General features: G+C 35.2%; 1 protein-coding gene across 1 annotated transcript in view; it reads right to left on the reverse strand.

Annotated features, from left to right (window-relative positions):
• Positions 1-8,407: 8,407 nt before the first annotated feature.
• LOC100369027 (putative ATP-dependent RNA helicase DHX34) overlaps positions 8,408-20,499 on the reverse strand; it is a 37,122-nt gene continuing 25,030 nt past the window's right edge. Inside the window, exons 15-26 of the mRNA XM_085504407.1 lie at positions 20,307-20,381; positions 19,788-19,901; positions 19,137-19,289; positions 18,288-18,377; positions 15,980-16,126; positions 14,699-14,838; positions 14,479-14,589; positions 13,675-13,796; positions 13,076-13,255; positions 12,380-12,491; positions 12,105-12,241; positions 8,408-9,767 (exon numbers count right to left, since the gene is read on the reverse strand). Coding sequence (XP_085360533.1) covers positions 9,619-9,767; positions 12,105-12,241; positions 12,380-12,491; positions 13,076-13,255; positions 13,675-13,796; positions 14,479-14,589; positions 14,699-14,838; positions 15,980-16,126; positions 18,288-18,377; positions 19,137-19,289; positions 19,788-19,901; positions 20,307-20,381 — 1,530 coding nt within the window. The 3' untranslated portion in view covers positions 8,408-9,618. The remainder of the gene's footprint in view (positions 9,768-12,104; positions 12,242-12,379; positions 12,492-13,075; positions 13,256-13,674; positions 13,797-14,478; positions 14,590-14,698; positions 14,839-15,979; positions 16,127-18,287; positions 18,378-19,136; positions 19,290-19,787; positions 19,902-20,306; positions 20,382-20,499) is intronic.

Raw genomic sequence — 20,499 nt, forward strand, 5'->3', positions numbered from 1 at the left:
ATACTAATATGAGTCCGTATATGAGCGAATATCTCCGCCTCAGATCCCGGCCTCAGATCCATATATACATCAACCCGGAAATATTTATGCTCTTATGTAAGTGGCAGAGGTGTTTCTATGGTCAAAGTACATATTTCAATAAATCAATAGTCACGTAGCAATGGTTTACTTTGTAATTTCGTTTCGAACAACATTTTTTTTTTGATTTACAGTGTAATGTTAACACTTGATGGCAGACCATCATTTTACTGTTTTAGGAAAAGATGCACGACATGTCTGTTACGAGTATAAACCCGTGAACTGTGTTCAGTACATTCAGTTGTCAAAAACGCCTTCGTTGGACCATGATTCAAACTAACCTCTTGTCACTTACTAGCCAAGGCTCCATATTTATGACAATTGTTCGCCATTTATGACGCCTTCAATGACTTGCTCATGCTTTTTTTTTCTTTCATATGTCGTGAAATTTGTAATGAAAAAAAATGTATCAAATTTCACAGAAACGGTCGCAAAGCGACGTATACAACGTGTGTATAATATAGAGCACAACCCCTCTGTCAGTAGAGCCAGTGGACGCACAGTTATAGTCACAAACAGGCATACACATTCCAAATTATAAGCCTGGTGTTACGTTTATAGATTTTCACCATCATAATAATATTATATCAATTATCTGCAAATAAGTATTTTTACCGAACAACGGTGACAACTTGTATATATTCTATAATGCTAGATTCCCACGTAAAATATCAGGTCAGTTGACACGTCCCTGGGAGCAATTACGTGACCAGGTCCGGGGATCAGGCGCAGGAGCCAAGAACTCCCCTTTGCCTCTTGAATATCTCAAAAACATACTAAAGATAAAATACAAATGTGAATCCAGCCATTACTTAATCTTTGTCAGTTAACTGGGATAACTGCCCGAGAACTACCATGATGAAGCCTGCAACGATACGATATCGATAAAGAGCTCGAAACGTCTATATATTTTGAATAGTTACTTAGGACAATGATTACTAAATATTATCTACTATTTTTCATGTTTATCGCCCCGAACAGCGTTTATTTATTTATTTATTAAATTTACAAATAATTCATAGCAAACATAGTAATTTCTCTTCCAGAAAAAATAAAATCCTTTGTAATGATTTGAGGCTATGACGTTTAGTTTAGTTATTTGCATAATGATATTGATACATTGTATGGAACATCTCGTGAGTATTTAGACTCAGTTCCAGGCCTAGCAGTTGAGTAATAAACATCTTGGCTACAAGTGCTCCTCTCCAGTGTGTTATTCTCCTCCCGGATCTGGTGACCAATACTCACTTGGTTCACTCTACCTTGAGAAGTCTGTTCTCAGTTTACATCCTTATTTATAGCATGTATAACATACCACAGCTAAAAATGAAAGAAATGTTATTACATTTCTTTCATTTTTAGCTGTGGTATGTTATACATGCTATAAATAAGGATTTTATTTTTTTGAAATTGCATTGTGTCGCATATTGTCAACTTGTATATATGCAAATAAAAGACAGAGCCGCGGTGCTAACTCCGCGAAGTACAGAGAACAAGGAAACAACAGTGACGTCGACGTCTGGTGACGTCAAGTCATTGATGAAGACGCGCCCTCCACGATTGGAACACTGCGAAGTTCGAGAACGATATCGGACTGTTTGTTCCACTGTTGTCATCTTTGTTGCGAGGACGAGACGTGTGGCTGTTTTTTTGTTTGTTTTTTGTTTTTGTTTCATGAATACACTACAATCGAAACAATTCCTAAAGATGTGCGGGAATTCGGAAACTGATACGAACAAAGGATCGGCAGATGTACTTTCCAAGACGGTCGCAGTGAAAGTCGAGAAAGACGATAAAACCACGGGTGTTCTACAAACAATCAGAGTAGGAGACATTGATTGCATTTCGACTAAACATGCCGCCATACTACAAGAATCGGGAAAGAAGACCAGTGATCAATCGCATCATACTACAAATGAATTTGCGAAAATTGTACCAACTCACCAGTCATCGACAAACCCAACGCATCTCACTATTGCCAAGACAACGGTTACTGGAAACGCCACAACAACTCCAATACCAATTGGTACCCCTGTGAGATTTATCATGGCAACCTCAAATACCAGGTGTACCCCAACAACATCAAATGCGACCAGCGTGGCGACTGCAATACGCAGACCGGTAATAGTTTCCACGACTCGAAACAATATGGTGTCAGCACAAATCCCGACGACTTTCACGACGACCACCGGAAACAGGAATCCGACTTTGACATCCCAGCATACTTGGGTCACCAATACGGGTATGCAAACCTTGGTGCCCATACCGCTATCTGGTCCATATATTGCACCATCGCTACCATCATGCCCAACCCGACAAAACTCAACTCGAAACGAAGGTAAGTAACACTCAAAATGCCAGTTTTCGGACGTTTCGATAGTTTGTGCTTTTTCACCTAATGTCAAATAGTCCTGTTTTTCGAACGGCGATAAAGTGCGAAAGTATTATCCTTAATATTTTCTTTCGACAACCCAGAGGCAAAAAAAAATGTGCGTATTTACAAATTACGGAGTGAATTGTTTGGCTTCAGTACAGTGTCAGGTAACAACGGCCGTTTGTAACTGTTTGTTTCATTGCCCCTTCACTAAAAACCAATGGAAAAACTTTCCGTATCTATATCGAGTTGTTACAACTAAAGATTCTTAACACTTATTTTGCATCGTTTTTTTTTTTTTTTTAAATTAGAAAATTTTCTTCGTTCAAACTGTTCAACCCACATCAAAAGACCTATGAACGCGTTTATGGTATGGGCACGCGTATATAGACCGATCTTAGCCAAAGAACATCCGAATGCAAACAACGCTGAAATAAGCGTCAAGTTAGGCGAAGTTTGGCACAGGATGACAGATTTACAAAAGAAACCGTACTACGAGGAATCTCAGAAAATAAAAGATCAACACAAGAAAGACCACCCGGGTAAGTACACTGGTGACACGCAGATAGAAACAAGACTACAATGTTGTACATGATAGTCTTCTTGAATTGTCGCAGTTTCATCTGATATATTGTCTTGTCTTTGTAGGATGGGTATACCAACCACGGCCATCAAAGAAAAAACGCGTAAGTCTGCCAATCAATACCAGCTTCTTGCAGCCACAAATACCGACAAGCAACTCTGCCGTACATAGGTACATGCCAAGTCTGAATTATAATAATCTTCACGGAGGCCCAGCAAATACCATGGCAACGTGCAATCCGATTATTAAAACAGAACAGTTCAGATCTCCAGGTAAGTTGTAACACATACTTTTATAAGCGGTGAATTATTCAACACCGGAAAAAACTTTGTGGAGGATATAAAGTGTTAAGAAGGGCGGGGGAAAATTTAAAAAAAAACTAATTCTTCCCTGTGATCAGATTACTTCAGTCTGACTGGAAACAAGTTAACATTTGGCTCAACTCTAGAAGCAACAGACAAATGTTATAAGCTACATATTTGTTTCTTTGCATTTCTGCAGTTATAAACCAGAGACCGACAACATTCTTCAGACCTGAAGTCCACCCGTACTTGAGACTTATAGAGCCACGTGTACAGACAGTGCCCTCACAGGTAACTTATGACACTATCTTAGTAATTGTTTTTATTGCCTTAATTGCTGTCATACTTGCATGAAGATACCCCTGTTCGCCATTTCCTTGTGGATGTAACTTGTTTGTACAGTTTATTATTTTAAGGATGTTGTACACTATTTTGGTGCTTTGTTTATATATATTAAGTATTATCATTTTTCTCTTCAATGTATGATATATTGTTTTCATTTCCATAGCAGCAAGCTGTTATTAACAACCCATATCTGGGAGTAACTAAAGAAACCAATGGTCACCAAGCAATGTCTACAAAATTAGCAGCCGCTATGCCACAACTAATCGGGTATCAACCCGTTACATCTCAACACGTTCCACTGCCTCATAAATTGATTCTCCCCAGTTGCCAAGATGCAGCGATCCCTGTGCAACAAAACATAGCAAAGATCAACAAGGAGCAGTCAAGATTACAAAAACCATCAATGAAAAAACCGCTAGAAGATCAGCTGCATATAACATCAAAAAACAATAGCGACTACAGCTATGTGCAGCAATGGTTGGAGAGTATGCAAGAAATGAATCCCTGCATGACAACAGAGGAAGAAGAGTTACAACGCGCTACTGAATCCATCTGTGATGACATGGATATGCCGTCAATGTACGACATGATGGAAGATCAGTTGCAGCGTTCCAATGTTTCAGGAATGGGACCTATGTTTTCAAAAGGTTACGAACACTTGAAACATGAAAGGCCACAAGGCACAGACCATTGGTATGTGAATGATAATGCTGCTGATGATGATAAACAATCCAACAAATCTGCCTCATCTAAAGATAGCATTAGTGAAATGCCACAGTTTGAGAGGTTCTTGCAAGACTTGACACCCACGATGTTAGACAGTGAACTCATTAATAGCTAGATAAAGTGTATATATAGAAATTTAAAAAAAATGTAATTGTAAATCAGGGCATGCAATTCACTATGATAATAAGCTAATAATTATGAAATAAAATTCACTTTTAAATAAATACCGTGTATTACATATCACATCACTAAATAAACAAACATAAATAGTAAATAACAAGCAGCCTGTCGGCTGAGATAGCTCCGCTGTTAGCAATGCACATGGCAATTAAAGAACAGAAGATACCATTAGAAAATGAACAAATCTGAGAGAGGTCCACATGTAGTACCTATATGTATAATATATCAAAGCAATTGGACTTGCGGTTTTCAACAAGAAGTCGAAAATATCACTTTTTACCAAAAATTACAAAAATATTCATCAAAATTAGAGAATTAAAGATATCATCATGAAATGAACAAATCTGAGAGAGGTCCACATGTAGTACCTATATATGTAATATCAAAACAATAGAGGATTTTCCGTACAATTGCGAGATCTCGCGAGATGCATGAAAGACGCGCGTCGAACGTCTGCCGCAAAAATCGAACGATTTGATTTTCAACTAGAATTTCTTTATTTCGTAGCTCACATCGACCGGCCGATCTTCGACAGAGGAATATTGCTTCCGAATACCCTTACTTAATCGAATTGCCTATCATCAAATGTGGACAGCACATTATTAAGCATGGAAATGTCCCTGAAAATACTTTCGCGTTTGTCGAATTCTACGCGATGTTTGACGCCACTACGACGCTATGACCTTTGTTTGTCCTGTTTTTACGTTCGATTTCACGCATAACGCAGGATTCTCGCAGTGAACGGAAAATGGTCTATTGGACTTGAGGTTTTTAACAAGAAGTCGAAAATATCACTTTTTACCAAAAATGACAAAAATATTCACCAAAATTAGAAAATTAAAGATATCATTACAAAATGAACAAATCTGAGAGAGGTCCACATGTAGTACCTATATATGTAATATCAAAGCAATTGGACTTGCGGTTTTCAACAAGAAGTCGAAAATATCACTTTTTACCAAAAATTACAAAAATATTCACCAAAATTAGAAAATTAAAGATATCATTACAAAATGAACAAATCTGAGAGAGGTCCACATGTAGTACCTATATATGTAATATCAAAGCAATTGGACTTGCGGTTTTCAACAAGAAGTCGAAAATATCACTTTTTACCAAAAATGACAAAAATATTCACCAAAATTAGAAAATTAAAGATATCATTACAAAATGAACAAATCTGAGAGAGGTCCACATGTAGTACCTATATATGTAATATCAAAGCAATTGGACTTGCGGTTTTCAACAAGAAGTCGAAAATATCACTTTTTACCAAAAATTACAAAAATATTCACCAAAATTAGAGAATTGAAGATATCATTACAAAATGAACAAATCTGAGAGAGGTCCACATGTAGTACCTATATATGTAATATCAAAGCAATTGGACTTGCGGTTTTTAACAAGAAGTTGAAAATATCACTTTTTACCAAAAATTACAAAAATATTCACCAAAATTAGAGAATTGAAGATATCATTACAAAATGAACAAATCTGAGAGGTACACATGTAGTACCTATATATGTAATATCAAAGCAATTGGACTTGCAGTTTTTAACAAGAAGTTGAAAATATAACTTTTTACCAAAAATTACAAAAATATTCACCAAAATTAGAGAATTGAAGATATCATTATGAAATGAACAAATCTGAGAGAGGTCCACATGTAGTACCTATATATGTAATATCAAAGCAATTGGACTTGCGGTTTTCAACAAGTCGAAAATATCACTTTTTACCAAAAATGACAAAAATATTCACCAAAATTAGAGAATTGAAGATATCATCATGAAATGAACAAATCTGAGAAAGGTCTACCCAAGGTACATATACACCAAGTATCAAAGCATTCAGGCTTGTAGTTTTCAAGAAGAAGTCGAAAAAGTAAAACATTGACACGGACGACGACGACGGACAATCACTCATATGATAAGCTCCGCTCGACAAAGTCGACAGCAGAGCTAAAAAGTAAATAAGACTGAATACACGACAATGTTTAACAGCTATTATGAGTTTATAGACGTACAGAACTCATAGAAGAGAAATTACACTTAAAATTTCTTGCACAGTGTCACCTAAAGCACTACAGTCGTCGCGCAGCACGTATTCAAATTTTGCGTTAACAAACAATGTATTTTACACTTGTTGTATACGTCATTACGTGTCCCATATCGAAAATGATGTAGCGCTTTAAAACATCACCTGTTTTTTCCCATTCATTTTAGCTTCAATGGAGGCTTTCAGAAGGCAATGTTATAAAAGATAGTTGGTTAAAACTTATCACCAAATTTCCTCAACTTGTATATATGTTTTTATTTTAAGCTGGTGCTCACAAAATCTAGATGAAATCAAAGAAAGCTCAGAAAGAACTCCCGTGTGCTGAGAGTACTGAAGACACATTAAAAATTAATTCAAAATTACTTGTACATGAGATATTGATGGAAAAGCTGAAAGCTAATTATGTAAATCAGGTAACTAATATGAACAGAACAAAACAATTATGAATTATTATGCTAATTAGAGAATTAATATTAATCATAATTAATCAGGCTGTCTATTGTCCTAGAGCATTTATGTTTCAAATTTTATTCAAATGTGATGATCAGTAATTGAGATATCAGTGTTAATTAATTATGTTAATTAGGTGATTAATAAGCATAAATATTTACCAAAAACTAATTGGGTTTCTGCATAGTTCTCTTTAAAAGTTTCATTAAAATCCAATTTGTGGTTCTTTATACATCAGTGGAACATTATGCAAATTAGGTAATTAATATCCAATTAAAACTAATCAGCTGTCTGCATAATCCTAGAAGATCTATGTAGCAAGTCTCATTGAAATATGATGATTACTACTTGAAATATCAAAAGCTGAAAATTAATTAATTATGCAAATTAGCTAATTAATATATACTGATATTACCCTAAAAACTATCAGGTTTGTGCAGTGTCCTATGACATCTATGTACCAAGTGTCATTGAAATGTGATGATTACTACTTGAAATATCAAAAGCTGAAAATTAATTAATTATGCAAATTAGCTAATTAATATATACTGATATTACCCTAAAAACTATCAGGTTTGTGCAGTGTCCTATGACATCTATGTACCAAATTTCATTGAAATGTGATGATTACTACTTGAAATATCAAAAGCTGAAAATTAATTAATTATGCTAATTAGGTAATTAATATATACTGATATTACCATAAAAACTATCAGGTTTGTGCAGTGTCCTATGACATCTATGTACCAAGTTTTATTGAAATGTGATGATTAGTGCTTGAGATATCAGTGGAAAAGCCGAAAATTGATTAATCATTATGCAAATTAGATAATTAATAATGCACAAATTTGTACCCAAAACTAATCAAACCTGCGCATTGGTTTGGAGCATCTGTGTGCCAAGTTTTATCAAAATCCAATGAGTGGTTCTTTAGATATCAGTGGAACAGTCATGGAACAGCTAAAAATCAGCTAAATATCATGCAAATTAGGTAATTAATATGCATGGATTTTTACCAAAACCTAATCAAATCTGCGCATTGGCCCAGAGCATCTATGCACCAAGTTTCATCAAAAACTGATGTATGGTTCTTGAGATATCAGTGGAACAGACGGACACACACATACACACACAAACATACAGACACACTAACTGCAAAGACTCCCTTTTTGTGCTTCGCACACGGGAGTCAAAAATTATGGTCACAGAACTATGATAATTTTTGAACCATTTACTATTGGTTCATATGGTAAAAATGTTTTGTAATAACTCAAAATTTCGTGATTTTACAATTATTAAAATCATGTAATATTTACAATAAATATAAAATTTATTATATGAAATTAAAACATGTGAGCTGAATGAACAATACATGTGTACAGACAGTGAAAACAATGATCAGTAACATTTGGAGGCAATTTAGTGTCATAGTCGTCTTAGGTTTTCTTTGTATTCAACACAATGTGTTTTACATCCATAAAATACCCAAACAAATGTTTGCTTATAGAAGTATATGGCATATAGGTTGATGCGTTGCGATTATGGGTTTGAACTCAGGCGAGACATTCCTAGTTGAAAGGCTGATGTCATAGAAGACATAAATATGTTATTACAACACAGATGGGGGATATGCGGTTAATATCACATGATGACCATCGCCTTTTAAGCTTTTTACAATATCAGGAATAAGCTGAGAATTGTGCGAGTTACGTTGTTTTGAATGTCGTCATTGTTCATACTTGGTGTGTATAAATTAACTATTAAAAGTAAAGTATTATATTTATCATGATTTTGACTTTTGTCAGATTTTTTCAAACTTTTTGTATACAGGTACTTGTCTGATCATCATTCGTGTCTCAGTAGTGTTCATGCTACGCGAAGTATGGCTAAGATTTAAGCTAATCTCATATGTTTGCAAATATCGGATAGACCTAATTGCATTCACGCACGGCTAAGGAACCCCTAAACTTGTTAAGAATATAAAAAAATCTTCTGTCATTTTAACTGTGATTACTAGTACAGTAACTATTAAGGTATACTTGTTATACGATTATAAAACAATACCAAAGCAAATTCAGAAAGAGTATATTGCAGAATAACGGGAAGTAGCACAGAGTCTCATCGTCAGTTATTTTTTTCCCCAAAGAACAATCTCTTTATGTGTGTTCGCGTTGATTGTCATGTTGGAAATGGCATGCTGAAATGAATAGTTATGAATATACATAATAGTACATTTTCCAAATGAACATTGAATACAATGGCGTTTTGGCCACTTAGCCCAAGCGAAGCGTTCACACACACTTCGTTAGACAGTGCTGAGGTCTGGACCGGGTCATAAAAACGGGCCAGATTTAATCTATACTCAGAATTTCATACACGAAAGTTTACTTATCTTGCGTCATTAATAGTTAATAAACTAATACATGGCATGCATTTGATGAAAAAGAATGCCATGCTGTCAGTCTGTTCTATTAGTTGTTAAAGGTACGCATGTTCATAACGTACAGCGTTAATACAAATTGTTATGTTTTGTGTGTTCTTTTATGTTTCAATATCTCCGTGGTTGTAAACTGGAAGTCTTGCTTGCACGTGTCACAGTGGTAGATCTTTTGAAGGTTACTGATCTGACGTCCACTCGTCTCCTGGATAATTTCAGTGTCACTTGTATTTGCTGATGGTAAGACAGAAAAAGAAATTAATGAGAATGTCCACTTGAAAACTGATAAAATGAAAAAACACTGTAAAAATTTGAGATGCTAACAATAGATCTTTAGACACATACCACCCTCACGTTTCCCATTTTTCCCACTGAAATGGGCAGTTATTGATTTTTTTGCTGAAAATGATTACTTGTATTCAAGTAAATTTGGGATATTTCTCGTGTTGTAGCCACGCCCACCTAACCTGAAACAGTCGACTGTTTCCGGATTTCCGACTCTCGCCGAAAGTGCGCCACCAAATGACAAAATGTGAGAGGAAGTCATACCCCTGAACCGTAATAACACTGGTCATTCAGTATACTTTTAAACGATATACATTTTTCGGTCGTTGTTTTTTCTTTTTTTTTGTCTATTTTATTTTAGATGTTGTGTTGTGGGTAGTTGCAGTGAAACGTATAGTCATAGTGTAAGTATTCACATGTTTCTAATCGATCCGAAGGTGCGACATCAGTGGACGAAAGCCACTTAACCTCAGATTCTTTTTCTTGTGGAAAAACTGTCCTCGTCTATGAAAAAACAACTAGGTTTAAAGAGAAACACCGACAACGTAAACCTGGCGCAACACTTTTGAAAGAAATAGATTACGGACCAGCCAATGATCACCGAGGCGGATTTCAGAAGAGAGAGACGTCCGGCAAGTGTTTCAAATGAGTTGACTTTTTTTGCAATCCTGATTATCATTTTATAGAGACCATTTAGTCCCTGTTAAGTAAAAAGATAACAATAATATTGACAGTGGCATGAAAAAGAAGCGTTGGACAAACAGGAAATTACACAGCCTTACACACTGCTAATTGTTTTCATTTTCGAAGGCTAAAGCACAGGGACTGTGGCTAAAAGTTTCTGAATTGTTTGGTGATTGGTGTTGAATGTCGAATTCACACCTCTGTTCTTTTTTTACCTCCATGTTGCAGCTTGATCTGCGTAATAATTTATGAAATAAGAATCCGGGCTTGGTCAATGTGTTTCCACCAAGTAAAGTTTTAATATGATGTTATAATTATGACAAGAATCACGCCATGGATCACGCTAACTCAAATCCACTCTGAATTTATCTGTATGTGTGTCGATCTCGATTATTTTTGTTATCCAATTAAATGCCACTTTTAACGCACTTGCCCTCGTCATGACCCAACGCGTTCACCTATTTCAACAAAATGTCAATTTATTTCCACGCGGCTGTCATTTATTTAGTAACTGATTTGTCGTTTTTTCACTATAGTCTAATGTTTAGAATGTCAAAATATGTTCTCTTTTATTTTAGTTTTGAAAGTTTTACTCAGATGATCGATGAAATAAAACAGTGTAGTGACGTGCCTAGTAACCTGCTAAATAACGACATAATTCCGACGTCAAATTCTATTTTGTCCAGCGACAGTGTACAAACGTGCGCCGGTGTCGGTGACGATCACGGTGACCAGCTACACCAGAACAGACATATTTTGCATCTAACTCAACCCCATGCAACAAAAATTGATACCGGGTACTACGTGTTCATTATTGTCCGTTCTTCCTCGACGAACAAGTACATAAGTGACAATTTAGTCAAAGACGAGAAAACTGCACAAGAAATTTGCCTTATTTACACTTATTGGCAATGCAAGCTGCCATGCGACTTCCCCTTCTGATGTCACAAGGGGAATTTCTGTATGCAAATGAGAAGCTAATGAGAAGCCTCGTTTTAAAATACACAAAAATAAAGTTGCCGTAGACTGAGTTTAAAACACATTTTTTCACTTAAAAAAAATAATTCATGCTTAGAAACATAAACATTAATAATATTTATGTATCAATGGATAATTTTAGGCGTGAAAATAGCAGCCATTTCACAGGCACTTTAAAGTGAGTATGATTCACTTATTCTGAATGTGATCTTGGTGACTATTTTGCATCCAGGGTTGATATACAAGATTCAATAATTGAAGGATGTATGCAAGAATTGAATTCTTTTAGTCTTGCTTTAAACAAACTTAGCGAGAGTTTCTTGTTACAAAGACTTGGATCTACTGTAGAAAAAGAAAGATTCCTGCATCCAACCACCAGAGGGAGCCCTCCAGCATAGATCCAATGATTAAGCATTACCTTTTCCTCACCAAATGTAAACTCCAGAGCCACAGAGTTAGTGCAGAGTGAGAAATGAGGAAATAATATGAAAACACATCTTAACATCATGTGATATTAAAAGATTGTTATCTTAGTTCCGTTATTTTTTACATGATGATTGAATAAATAAAATGAAGCTGCTGCACTATGGGTATAAAAATAAACAAATAAACAAACTCAATTACCATTTATACCTGTACACTGACTTTCATGTTGTATTTTCTCCAGTACGCTAACAATCAAACTTTTCTTGCACAATGAACATGTCCAGTGTTTTCTTATCGCCGATTCATACTCATCCGGGGCGTCAATATCGACCAAACTGAAAGAGAGAAGAAGCACATACACCAAAATGAAAACTTAAACTAATGCCTGAAATTATATCAGAAAAAAAAAATTGTTGGAATGAAAAGCTCTTAGAAAGTATCTAAGTTAAAATGTAGCACTGAATTGGACTTACCACCCATATGTGAGGTATTCATTAACAACTGTGCCACCTTTAGTTGGGTGTGGTTTAGAATCAGAACTCTTTTTAAACTGATCAAACTGAGCTGAACTGGCTGCTTCATTGCCTATATATATAGAAACAAGTTACTGTTACATGAATGCAGAAGACAATAACAATATCGTTACATTTTTTCAGAGGAACAGTTCCTGACATTGAATGTCACTATTATCTCATCAGTCCTTTTTGTAGGCAAGTTGTGTGTACATACATGCAGTGTATTACATCGTAGAAACTATATTCCATGTTTGGATGACAGAGTTGACCAGTTTCCTATATGGCATTGTGTCAGTTGAATGTGCCATTCTGGTATCAACCGGACCTAGCTGAACACATTCACCAGTGGACGTTACAATGACTTCCCCATGAACGAGAACGAGATGAATGAACCTCAGCCAGTGAGTGGCTTTGTTCTCATCGAGTTTGTGGAGGGAATACTCACCAAGGATACAAATAAATTCAATTTTGTTGTCTTCAACATAAGATAACTAAATAAAAGTAATATTTTAATAATCCAGCATTTTTGGTTTGGTCTCTATTTGGAATGCCTTTCTAATACAGCAAATACAGTGATCAGATTGCAAGGACAACTATTACAGTATATCTTGTATTGCAAGCAGCCTCCACTGCACATTCTGAGCCTACACTCACCTGCAGTATGATCTGGTCCAATATAAAGATGAGATATTTCAGTTGACCTTAATTTCTGTACGCTATATTTAATATCGCTGTCCAACAATTCTGAAAGTTTATTTGATAACACACTTTCCAATCTCATTGCTTTTATATTCGGCGTACGAGGAGCATCTTTTTTCTTATCTGCTTCAGAACCTATTATAAGTCATAGAAAACTCATTCATGGTTTGTCTTTGTAGTCAAAGGTACATTTTCAAATTATTTTACGAGCAACATTGTGTCGAAACGACGTAATAGCTCACAGCAACAACAGTTTGGTTGTGTTGTCCTTTGTAACTCTACAACTCTGTAATCTACACCTTGAATTTTGAAATTGAACTTGATTATGGATGAAAAATGATTGATTTACTGACATTAACTAATGGATATACAGAACCAAAATCAATAGTTTCTGCATGTTTTCAGACAACTACTGATAGCATGTCCAAATAAGCATCACTCATCATAGACACATATTTATCCGAGTACAAAGATGAAATTGAAATCAAACAAAAAACATCATAGTGTAGATAATTCAACATAATTCAAGTTTAGCATTTTATTTATTAACAAACCTTCAAGTTTAACTTGCAGGAGTTTCAACCATGTTGTGCGTAATTGTATTACGCTAGAAAGCAAAAATTGAGTTGAATCGGCATCTTTGAAACGAAAGTCAATCCATCCATCGGCAATAATCCTGAAATAAAGCAGCTGAACTGGGTCAAAGTTCATCTTAGGATACATGATTATTATTTATTGTGAGAGGAATACACCCACCCCTATAAAAAGTGCCCTCAAGCAACAAAGCTTGTCTGCGATGTAAAATTGGTGTAGATGCGTGGGAGTGATATCATTCAAAGCGACAACTGTTTAATTGTATAGTTGTTTGTTATTGTGAATACAAATCAAAATAATATTGATACCATGGTATATTTTCACTTATTTACATCACAAGAATTCAGCGTAATAAGCCTGAATTACAGAAAGTTTGATTAGGAACACTAGTCAGGTAAACACACACAGACAGGCAGACACAATGACAGACAGACATTTCTTATCAAGTTACAGTACAGTCTTAGTTTGTATCATATGTGAAAGCAGACAGATGCACAGACAGACAGACAGACAGATGCACAGACAGACAGACAGACAGACAGACAGACAGACAGACAGACAGACAGACAGACAGACACAGACAGATGCACAGACAGACAGACAGACATTTATTATAGAGGACAGTCTTGGTTTGTAATGAGACTATGTAGAAACAACATTGTTGAAACACTACTTTCTAAAACACACACAGACAGAAAGGTAAACACACACACACAGGTTTACCAACAAACAGACAGATGCACAGACAGACAAACACATCTTACCGAGTACAGTCTTGATTTGTATCTAGACTGTGTGAAAAAAGCATCATTGTTTGTAAAGCTGGAATTCTCATTGTATTCACTAAGTAAGGCTTATTTGTTTCTAACAAAGTTCTGAAAAAAAACAAAAAAACATTTTAAACACATTACTCGTAAACTAAACAGAGCACACAGTTCAGTCTCTTTGATGTTGTTCTATGTCAGGTTTCACTTCAATACTTACACAAATGCTAACAACTCGTGACGATTACTGTAATTCTTCCTTGTTTCATCCATCTCATTTTTGTTTTCAATCTTGCATTCCAGGATTTCCGGGTTGTTGGCAAACACTCCTGTTGGATGGAGGAGGACAAATGGCTTTGCCTAGAAGACAGATTCAAATAATAAGAATCACATTTCTGATGAGATTAAGCAACTGGGTGTGATATGTGAATTGTTAAAAGTCATGTGAATTACTAGATGATCAATATATTGCAGAACAAACGTACATTTCTATAAATTCATTTTTTTCAGTGAATCAATCAAAAAGACTGGTTAGTGTTCATCTTGGGCTGTTTTGTTAACGTCCTTGCATATTTGAAAAAAGCCTGTATTTCGTATATTCTTTATTTTAAAATTTGGAGATAATCTCGCTTTTTTTATGTAATAAAACATTTTCAAGTGCCCACTGCATTCTGTGATGTAGTAGGTTGAAATATGTTTGGATTAATAAACACATGGCACTCGCGAGATCATGTGATTTTAAACGCATATCACTGTATATTGATATTAAAGTTGCAAACCCTTATCTAATAAAACATCATTAATCCTTTAGATTAGTTTGACATCATTAATCCAACAAACAACTAATAGCATATTGTCTCTTCGTATTTATGTTACTGTGCGAGTGCTGATATATAATGCATTTTGCACAAAGACCAGTTTGGGACTACATGACAGGGCCGTGTGACTGTCTTCCCTATCATAAATGCATTATGGGAATGTAATGCACTATCCTGGCATTAACCAGGCCCAGTTAAACAGAAGCACCGGATTTGTTAGTGAATGAATCTCGGCCAGTGGATTTATTCTTCTCATTGAGTCTGTGGTCCACTTGCCCAGGGTGCGGGTGGGGGTAGGGGGTTGACCCTATTTTGGTGTTCAACCGAAGGTAGAATTTGAACTTGGGTCTACCCGATCATGAGTCTACACCACTATGCTGCTGGTGACCGGTCTTATTGCGTGTTAAAAAAAAGAATTGCATCATGGGAAGGTTAATGCAAATTTGTACACCATGCAGTGCCCTGAACCACTAAAATAAGTTCTAACAAAGTAAGTAAAATGTTACAATTTTTTTTGAGAGAGACATTTTCATGCGTCAGAATGTTGTAGCAGAAAACTAGGATTTAAGTTTTCATGAAATCTCATTGCTGACTTGACAGTAGTATTTGAATCTAACCACCTACACAGGCAGGTAGGTGACACAGGCAACTAACACCAATGCAGACTGAACAGTGGTACTTACCTTGGTGTGAAAAACTTGGTCTGAATCTTTGCGATAGGAGTTGTAATCATCAGCAATCGCAAACTGTGGATAGAATCCACTACAAAGTATGACTTTGAGTAAGTTGATGTCACGTAGTGTAAAACTACGACTTGCATTAGACATTTCCTGCAAGTGAAAGTAATGACTAATCAAAAAAAGCTTAGAAAGAACTCCCATGTGCTGAGAGAATTGGAGACACATTAAATATAATTCGAAATTACTTAGCTGAAAACTAATTATGCAAATCAGAAAATTAATATGAACAGATTTGAGTGTAAAACTAATGAGGTCTGCGCAATGTAACAGAAAATCTATGTTTCCAAGTTTAATTGAAATGTGATTAGAACCAAAAAATTATGAATTATTATGCTTATTAGGGAATTAATATGAACAGATTTTTACCCCAAACTAATTAGGTTTGTACCTAGAGCATCTTTGTACTAAGTTTCATTGAAATGGAATAATTAGTACTTTAGATATCAGTGTGAAAGCTTAAAATTGGTTAATTATGCAAATTAGGTAATTAATATGTACAGATTTTAACCCACAATTATCCAGGCCTGTCTATTGTCCTACAGCATCCATGTACATTCATTGATATGTGATGTTTAGTACCTGAGATATCAGTGTGAAAGTTGGTTATTTATGCAAATTAGGTGATTAATATGCACAACTATTTACCAGAAACTAATTGGGTCTGCATAATTCTAGATTCATTGAAATGTGATGATTAGTACTTTAGATATCAGTAGAAAAGCTGAAAATTAATTATGCAAATTAGTTAATTAATATGCACAATTATTTGCCTAAAACTAATCAGGTCTCTGTATAGTCCTAAAGGATCTATGTACCAAGTTTCATTGAAATGCGATGATTAGTACTTGAGATACCCGTGGAAAAGCTGAAAATTAACTAATCATGCAAATTAGGTGATTAATATGCACAAATATTTATCGGAAACAATCAATCTCTGCATAGTCCTTGAGTATGTAAGTACCAAGTTTCATTTAAATGTAATGCTCACTACTTATATCAAATGCTGAAAATTAATTAATTATGCAAATTAGGTAATTAATATGTACTGATATTACCATAAAAACTATCAGGTCTGTACAGTGTCATATGACATCTATGTACCAAGTTTCATTGAAATGTGATGATTAGTACTTATATCAAATGCTGAAAATTAATTAATTATGCAAATTAGGTAATTAATATGTACTGATATTACCATAAAAACTATCAGGTCTGTGCAGTGTCATATGACATCTATGTACCAAGTTTCATTGAAATGTGATGATTAGTACTTGAGATATCAGTGGAAAAAGCGAAAATTGACTAATCATTATGCAAATTAGGTAATTAGTTTCCACGGATTATTACCAAAAACTAATCAAAACCTAGCATTAGTTCAGAGCATGTATGTACAAAGTTTCATCAAAATCCAATGAGTGGTTGTTTAGATATCAGTGGAACAATCATGGAACAGCTAAAAATCAGCTAATTATCATGCAAATTAGGTAATTAATATGCACGGATTTTTAATAAAAACTAATCAAATCTGCGCATATGTTCAGAGCATCTATGTACCAAGTTTCATCAAAATCCAATGAGTGGTTCTTTAGATATCAGTGGAACAGTCATAGAACAGCTAAAAATCAGCTAATTATCATGCAAATTAGGTAATTAACGAGCATGGATTTTTACCAAAACCTAATCAAATCTGCGCATTGGCCCAGAGCATCTATGCACCAAGTTTCATCAAAAACCGATGTATGGTTCTTGAGATAGCAGTGAAACAGTCGGACACACATACACACATACACACACATACACACACACAGACACACTAACTGCAAAGACTCCCATTATGTGCTTCGCACATGGGAGTCAAAAATTACTCAAATATGTTCATGAGACATGTCAAGGGTCATCTAAGGCAGTCCCTGGAGACTTTCATACTGGTGTTGTAAACACTTATAAGCAATGAATGTTCATTTCAATATTATTTACAATTATATACGTTGGTTTCATTTATGCAGAGGTTATGTTTTTGTCACCATTGGTTTGTAAGTCAGTGTGATTGCGAGAATGATAACTTAAACAGAGACTTGAAACAAGAACCAATCAACTAGAACTTTGGCAAAGAACTGCATCTGGTTGCCATGGAGACAGGATTGTTTGAAGGATTTTTCACCATTGCAAGAGAAGGTAATTGTAAAGATAAGTACTCTGCAGCAGTGGCAGATGTTTACTCACACAGAGTGCTTTTTACTTATTTATTTACCTGCATTTGGTCGATATCATGTGTCATCTTGAAATCAATATCAGCAATATCTACGTCTTCGCTGTCACTAGCTTCACTTATTTCAATATCCTTAAAGACATAAATATATAAAAAGCTGTCAGAGACATGCCAAGATTTGTTTCCAGGATCAGAAAAAGAGAACATTGAATAACTTTGCTGTAAGTGATACACATTGAGACAAGACTGCACTGTCGTCAGCACACTGTTTCCAACAACAAAATATCAACACTGTCAGGTAAGTTGCTGACTGGTTTTCTGTATGCGTCTTTAGATTGTTATGTGATTGGAACAAGTTGGGTCAAACCAACCTCAACAGAAGACGTCATGTACGGAAGGACATGTTGGATATCAATAGAAGATGCAATTCCCTTTCAATTTATTTCCACCAAAAAATGGCAAAGTTATCCAAACAAATTAAACAAAATATGTCAGGACACAGTCACTGGTGTGTGTCTGGTGCGTGAAATAACACAACTAAAATATATGTATTTAGTCGAATGACACATCCAAATGACAAATTGTTTCATCTAATAAGTTCTAATCCTGTAACAATCTTGAGACGCACAAAGCAAAACAGTCAGCAACTTAGCTGGCAATGTTGTTGTTTGATAGTCTGAAGCAATGTGGTGGTGACAGTAAAGACACTATTGAAAGCAAATTTTCTGTGTGTATATTATAGAGACCAGCTTTGTGTCGAGCTGCTGCCACTCTATTGATCAGATTGCTGTTTTTTGCCATGTGCACAAAGTCTGCGGATCGGTTTATTGGAGATGTACAAATATGGTAATCAATGTCAAATATTAGATTTAGAACACTCTAAAAATATACCTCAAGATCCAGTTTGAGTATTTTGCGTTTCCTGGTAGCTTGTCTGTGTTCTCGCTTTAATTTCTTTAGTTCTTGTTTTTGTCGGGTTCTGTGGTGCCTCTCAACACTGCTGTAATGATGGTCTTCAACGTCAGTACCAAACAGACCATGATCCTGTATTAGTGAACACAGAACATACAAATTTAATTTATAATTTAATAAAAAAATAAATTTATAATATCTGACGTATGCAAAGGCTTGGGTCATTTTTAATTTTGAGTTCCTTGTGAAATTGTCTGTTATATATTATTATTGAAAGGATGTGAAAGAAACAAATAACGAAATACAACATTTAACAGGGGACTCAAAGTAATGCAATCTCATGTAGATCAAACAGACTGCCCATCAGATCAACTACCATTGTAATCAAGGATGCATGAGGAATAGCAACCAATCAGAACTGATGTTACATGTCGCTTTCTAGTAAGGTGTACTTTAATTGGATTACAAATCTCATCTGATATTAGCTGCATGAATATTAGAGGCGATGTACCACAGGAACCGGAATTAAATGAGAACGAAGCCTATAACTGTAAATGAATAATCCTAAATTAATATTAATGAGCCACTATTAAAATTCATTTTGCATAATTAATATTAGAATACATTTACCTTTAGTAAATCTTTGAACTGTTGTCTGAGTTTTGACATCTCATAAAATCTTTGTTCTTCCAGTCCTCGGCGTTTACACCACTTACGAGACGAGTTTCTCCCACCAGCTTTCACCTGTAATTTAGTAAACGTTTAAAGCGCTACAGTCCTCACGCAACACGTGTTCAAATTTTGTGTAAACAAAAAATGTATTTTACAGACGATACATTTCGTGTCCCATATCAAACACGACGCAGAGCGACGACTGAAGCGCTTTAAAACTCGGGATGTATATTTATGTTTAGGCTAACAAAAATGTTTTTGATCAAATTGTTTTCTAATATGTGGATGGCTTTTTATTTTCTAAACCTGTCATTAAATTTCAGATTTTTCATGAAAATCCTGAAAAAAAAGCTAAGAAAAACCTGCGACACGTACGTTTTTGCCTGATGCATGCAGTAGCCAAATACATAAATACATATAAATACTCGTATGATATGTCAAACAGTTGACACAGCCCGCGACCTTTGGCATACTTACTTGTATCCATTCATCAAAGGCATTTAATAACGTGAATGGATCTCCATGGTCAGACTCTAGAGGGCGCCTTGCAGTCTGAAATCACATTTTAATACAACACATTATTTAATTTCAATTCAATATGTCTGATTTCACTTAAAATCATGAATAATTTAAGCAGGTCAGCTGACCAAGTACTAGAAAACTTGTCTTG

This window comes from Saccoglossus kowalevskii, chromosome 10, assembly GCF_978046115.1.
Source record: "Saccoglossus kowalevskii chromosome 10, keSacKowa6.1, whole genome shotgun sequence".
NCBI lineage: Eukaryota > Metazoa > Hemichordata > Enteropneusta > Harrimaniidae > Saccoglossus > Saccoglossus kowalevskii.